This window comes from Rutidosis leptorrhynchoides, chromosome 2, assembly GCF_046630445.1.
Source record: "Rutidosis leptorrhynchoides isolate AG116_Rl617_1_P2 chromosome 2, CSIRO_AGI_Rlap_v1, whole genome shotgun sequence".
NCBI classification, from domain to species: domain Eukaryota; kingdom Viridiplantae; phylum Streptophyta; class Magnoliopsida; order Asterales; family Asteraceae; genus Rutidosis; species Rutidosis leptorrhynchoides.
This window is the reverse complement of record NC_092334.1, coordinates 510211685-510218266: the sequence shown is the minus strand read 5'-3', so window position 1 is coordinate 510218266 and position 6582 is coordinate 510211685. Positions and strand designations below refer to the sequence as shown.

Here is a 6582-nt window from a genome sequence, read left to right as displayed (position 1 = left end):
AAGACGACTCAACATTTGAGGGGGAGCAAAAGAGGTTTACACAAGACCACATCGGGCTACTTTTAAGACCTTCCCAGCACTTCATAAAGATGGTCAAAAGTCAAAAATCAAGAACTCGTCACCCGCCCGAACTAAAGAAGAAGACAGAACAAATCAAACATAACACTCCCAGATCAACTCAGCCTATGTGTAAAAGTTCGTGTTCAAAGCTGATAGCATCAAAAGCTTCATAGCTTCAAACCAAAATCAACGCCCAGAAGAAGGCTGCACAAGAAACTACAAGAGAATGATCAAGGGAGTGTTACATCTGTTGAAAACCCCATGCAAAGGACTGATGGTTGACAATCAAGAAGAAAACTGTTGACAAAGGGAAGATTGTTGACAACCAACATTGTTTTAAAAACCCCATGCCAAAGGGGAGATTGTTGACAATGAATGTTGTCTATTATTTGTGGCATGCGGTTTTTGTTAGTATTAATGTAATAGGTTATTTACTTATTATTGTATTAGCTAGTTTAACCATGGTAAATGTATTTTACCACTCTTGTAACTTGGAGGTTGCTAGTATATAAAGCAACCTCCCACCCATTTTATCACTAGTTGAGTTAACTAGTGTGTGTAATCTTAATATTATTCTCTCAATTATCTCTCATGCTAGTTCTTGCACATCATCACTACCAAAACCCATAAACACTAAATATAAACCGATCGACACCTCTAAAAGGGACTAACAGTGTTGTCGATGGTTTTGTAGGTGGTGTTCTAAACGGGTTTGGTGACGATTTTTGGCAGTGAACATAATGAAGATGGTGAAAGTTTGTTTGAATCAGAAACAGGATAAGTAAACAACAGTATAGTTTGGTTGTGTGGTTTGTGATCGTAAAACAAAAAAAAAATATCAACCACAACACTAATAGTAGCTGAATACGAGAGGGTGATCGAACAGTGCAGTAGAATATCAATTGTATGAATGATAATGAGTTGTCAGGTGGTTTTTCGGTTAATAACATATTTTCAATAAGCTAGAGTGTTTTGTTTTTTGTTGTAGGTTTGGTTGTTCTTGGTGAGGAAGGTGGTGGATATTTCTTGTTTGGTGTTCAAAGGTGGTTCACGGTTTAACACAAAAAGAAAGGAGAGAGAGAAAAGAGAGAGAGGGTGGTGTTTTATGGTGATGATCACGGTTTATGTGATGGTTTACGGCTGCAACAGCAGTTAATGGGTAACATAAATAAATAGTTGTTGCGGTGGTGGTTTCGTTGGATGTGGGGTGACGGGTTTGTAGGGTGTTGGTGAAGTTAAATGGTGGTTGTTCACGATGGTTCTACGGTGGTGAGCCGGAGGTTGAAGATGATGGCTCTTGATGATTGAAGAAATGAGGCTAAGGAGATCGATGGAATGGTTTGTTGGTTCCTCAAGCTTGCAGTGAATGCATATATACTAATATTGTTATTAAATCAAATATCAAATATAATAATATATTAATACTCTAAATCAATCGTGGATGTACAGTGATTTACATGATTTCCATAATTAAATAGTTAGCAGCCGAGTGATTTGGAATCACTCAACCGACAGTTTTCACGGACTGTGTATCGTGCGAAAACAGTGGCGGATAAAGGTGTTCAGAAAAATCCCATATTTTTAAATTAACTATATTTATTTATTTTGGTCATTATGGTATAAAATTCGATCATTAATTATCAAATAAATTTTACATTAATTATTCACTCCCAGCCCCAAGTAAAATATAAAAAGTTTTAAAATTTAACAAATAGTTCCTAAATACATTTTTAATAAGTCTAAAATTTATAGAGCTCATTTTCGTATCACCGTTTATTTTAAAATTACATAAGTTTGAATTTAACTTGCTTAATATCAATCGAAACATCAAACGAGTATTACAATCATTTAATATTTATTTTTAATATACTTTATTTATATAAAGAGATATATTTTAAATAATAATTATTATAATATCCTATTTTTATTTTATTAATTTTTAATAACAACAACATATAATACTTCAAATTATATTTCGAATTATTATTTATATATACATACACACATATCTATTTACAATTAATTGTTCGTGAATCGTCGAGAGCAGTCGAAGGTCAATTGAATATATGAACATCGTTTCCAAAGTTTTCTAAACTCAACATTACATACTTTGCTTATCGTATCGAAATCATATACAGATTAAGTTTAAATTTTGTTGGAAATTTGCGGGGCGTCACAATATCCTCCCTCTTCCACTAATCAAACTCAAAACACACCACCTCTTACTCGTACCATTACAACTCGAAGCATGACAGGTATTTTTAAACCTAAAATTCCTTTTAATCTCTCCTCAATCACCAAAAGAAGCCATATCGGATCCAAATTGGAACATGGCCATGACCGATGAATACAAAGCCTTAATGGATAATAATACTTGGGTACTTGTCCCGCGCACCCCTAACATGCATGTTATTCGTAGTTTGTGGATTTTCAGGCACAAAATAAAATCAGATGGTTCACTCGAACGATACAAAGCTCGTCTAGTTGGTGATGGAAGATCACAAATTGTTGGCATTGATTGCAATGTAACTTTTAGTCCGGTTGTCAAGCCGGCTACCATTAGACTCGTGTTATCAATTGCTTTATCAAAGTCATGGAACATAAATCAACTTGATGTAAAAAATGCTTTTCTACATGGCTCTCTTAACGAAACGGTATACATGTATCAACCTTATGGTTTTCGCGATTCAACAAAACCGGATCATGTTTGTTTATTGAAGCGATCGTTATATGGGTTGAAACAAGCACCTCGTGTATGGTACCAACGCTTTGAAACTTTTTCCTCCTCCATTGGGTTCCATCACAGCCACTCGGATCACTCTCTGTTTGTAAATACCCGTGGACACGACACTACGTACTTGTTACTATATGTTGATGATATTATTCTAGTCACATCCTCGGGTTCTCTACGTACCAATTTAATGTCATTATTTGTGAATGAATTTGCTATGAAAGATTTGGGATCTCTTCATTATTTTTTGGGTATATCAGTCACACGGAATGAAAATGGTCTATTCTTGAGTCAAGAACAATATGCCGAGGATATCGTGATTCATGCTGGTATGGCAGGTTGCAACACTATTCGAACTCCAGTAGATACTAATGGCAAAATGAGTACATCACAAGGTCCTTCATATTCTAACCCAATAGAATTTCGGAGCTTAGCAGGCGCCCTTCAGTACTTAACCTTCACGCGTCGTGACATATCCTATACCGTGCAGCAAATTTGCTTACACATGCACGATCCCAAAGAATGCCACATGCATGCATTACGTCGCATTATCAGATACATTCGTGGTACCGTTTCTCATGGGTTACAATTTACAAAGAGCTCCCTTTCATCCTTAGTTTCTTATACCGACGCCGATTGGGGTGGGTGTCCTGATACACGACGATCCACGTCTGTCTATTGTGTTTTTTTGGGAGGTAATTTAGTTTCATGGTCAGCCAAACGTCAATCCACCGTACCCCCCTCTAGTGCCGAGGCAGAATATCGGGGTGATGCAAATGTCGTGTCTGAATCATGTTGGCTTAGAAATATTCTTTTGGAGCTTTGTTGACCTATATCCAAAGCCACCATTGTTTTTTGTGACAATGTCAGTGCGATCTTTCTTTCCGGTAATCCCGTGCAACATCAACGCACAAAACATATAGAAATGGATATACATTTTGTTCGTGAGAAGGTACCACGCGGACAAGTACGAGTACTTCACGTTCCAACTCGCTTTCAGATAGCTGATATCTTCACCAAGGGGTTACCTCGCATTCTATTTGAATAATTCTGGACCAGTTTGAACGTCCGCTCGCTCTCCCGCTCCAACTGAGGGGCTGTATTAGCGTATATTCTAGATACATATATCATCACATATTTAGAAAGTACACAAAGTCAACTATTGTATATATAGAAAAGATATTATGTACTTGTATATACCTCAGTTGGTTAGGAATGATAAGATCATGAGTTGTATATATACGTCACAATGCCAGGAATGTAAATCAATCAAAAACATTGTCATCTTACACATATTAGGCAAGTTTCATGACTTATATTAACACATGGCAAAATAATAATCATAGACCAATTATTATCCCTAATCAGGTTAAGACAGGCATTTCATATCATTTAATAAGCAGGACTTAAAGCATATGCTAGATATGTGATGTGCATAACTAACATCTCAATTCTTCATGTTCAATTCAATTACATGATACATATTAATCTTATGATGCGGATCAACATGCAAATAGACTGACAAATTATATAAGCTATTAAACATCAAGTAGATCAACTCAAGTTACTAGCTGAAAGTCAATTACTACTAAGTTTTCATGTAATCTTTAATTAAACATATCCAAACAAAGGATCTTCGATTAAGCCTAACAATATTAAACTCTATTATATAAGCGTATTTCAAATTAAACAAGTTTATCACTATTATGTTGTTTAACCTAGTTGCATGCAATTCAATTTAACCAGTTTGATTGACTATATCTAAACAAGTAGCATGAATCGAATAATAGATCATCGGATTAAGTATTAATTAATCCTAAAATCATGTTATCTAATCATTAAGCATGGCAATCAAGTATATTAAAGCATAACATATTCAAAACAGTTCAAATATCATTACAGAATCTCGACCATACAGACCTGGAAAAGAACCAGAAACTGTACGGAATGAAGTACAAAGCCGGCGGCTTGGATTGGTGAAGCCGACGGCTTCATCTGTGACGCCCCGTACAAAACCATCATGTATGAATCGTCAACAACAGGTCCATTACACGGTATAATACTACATGCTGTTTTAAAACAAGTTTTGCATTCATGAAAAGATAACGTTTTACAAAAGATAACGTGACACAAAGGTCGTTACAAAGCCATTATTCAAAATAACATAAGTTGCGAATGCAAAATAAAAGTTCCATGATTGAGACATCTCTAAGTAATGCAGCGGAAATCTAACACAGCGAGTCTGTAACGGCAAGTATATAACACCAAGACAGCAAGTCTAACAGTGGAAGTAACAACGTCTAAGCACCTGAGAAATACATGCTTAAAAGTCAACACGAATGTTGGTGAGCTATAGTTTGTTTGTAATCAGTAATGTAATGTAGACCATGAGATTTCGTATTCAAAATAGTATGAAAAGTATATGCTTAACCGTGGGCACCCGTTAACTAACTTAACGTAATATTACCCCCTAAAAGTACACTTGGCGAGTGCGTTTGTTTACGAAGTATTAAACACCCGTTGAATGCTAAACCGTATATCGGATTTAGGTGAGTCTTGAATGAAAAGTCATCTACTCGAAATGAACTATCTGAAAATCAATTTCCCAGAAGTCCTAGGAGTCTGATCAGACCCCAAAAAATAGCAAACAAGTGCTCCGGTGGGATTCTTGGTGCTTGATGCTCATCACGGTTCTCATCCTTGATGCATGTAAGCTTCAAGTGTACAACTCTTTGATGTTTTAGCATCACTTTGACCAAGTTTCAACCATAAACACACAACTAAGAGTAAAAGCTAACATTCTACAAGTTTTAAACATCAAGGTTGCCTCTTTATTGCATAAACACCATAAAGCTTCAACCTTTGTCCTTTTACCCAAGTTTTATGCATCTTCATCATATGAGATGATGAAGACTTGATCTTTATCATTACAACAATCACAAAAAGGTTCCAAGTAAGTGAGATCTACAATGATAACTTAGATCTCAAGTATTAAGAAAACCCTAAGCTAGAAAGCTTGGATCTTTACAAGATTAATGAGACCATAAGCTAGGAAACTAAGATCTAGTAAAAGTAATGAGACCATAAGCTAAAAAGCTAAGATCTTGAACAAAATAATGAAACCCTAAGCTAGAAAGCTTGGATCTTTAATGTTCTTGAAGATCCTTAAAGCAAAAAGCTAGATCTACAAGTTACATGAAGATCATAAACACAAGTTTTGATCTTTTTAACAAAATAAAGAGATCATAAGCTAGAAAACTTAGATCCAACAAAGTAAATGAAGATTCAAAGCTAGAAAGCTTGAATCTTTCATGTTCTTGAAGGATTCAAATCAAATTTTGAATCTATAAGATATAACAAGAGCAAGAAGCTAAAAAGCTTGATCTTATAATGATGATGATGATGATGATGTCGTGTACATGAAGAAGAGAAGAAGAAGAAGAAGAAGAAGAAAATTTAAAACTTACACTTTTTAGAGTGAGAAAGACTAGAGAGAAAATTAGAGAGTAAGTGTGTGTAAAATGTGAATGAGATCAAGTGTGAAATGGGTGGAAATGGCTTGGTATTTATAGTGAGGATTGGTGGTGGTGACCGTGGGTATGGGGGACAAGGGGGACACCTTTTTGCTTTTTGGTTAGTGGTGGTCTAAAGGTGGTGCTTATGGTAGGATCCCATGCAACATGTATGGTAATGGTGAACAAAAATGCTAGTATGTTGGCTCTTATTAATGGGTTTTTGTCTTTCATATTGGTGGGTCATTAACTTATTCAAATTGGGCTAATTAAATGGTC

General features: G+C 35.6%; 1 protein-coding gene across 1 annotated transcript; it reads left to right on the top strand.

The window, feature by feature from the left end:
- Positions 1-2390: 2390 nt before the first annotated feature.
- Positions 2391-3620, top strand: LOC139889538 (uncharacterized mitochondrial protein AtMg00810-like). The gene has a single exon (XM_071872485.1). It carries the CDS (start codon positions 2391-2393, stop codon positions 3618-3620), a length of 1230 nt encoding a protein of 409 aa, XP_071728586.1.
- Positions 3621-6582: the final 2962 nt, after the last annotated feature.

Excerpts from the sequence above, each read along its gene's own strand:
- LOC139889538 (XM_071872485.1), top strand. The coding sequence starts at position 2,391 with ATGGCCATGACCGATGAATACAAAGCCTTAATGGATAATAATACTTGG.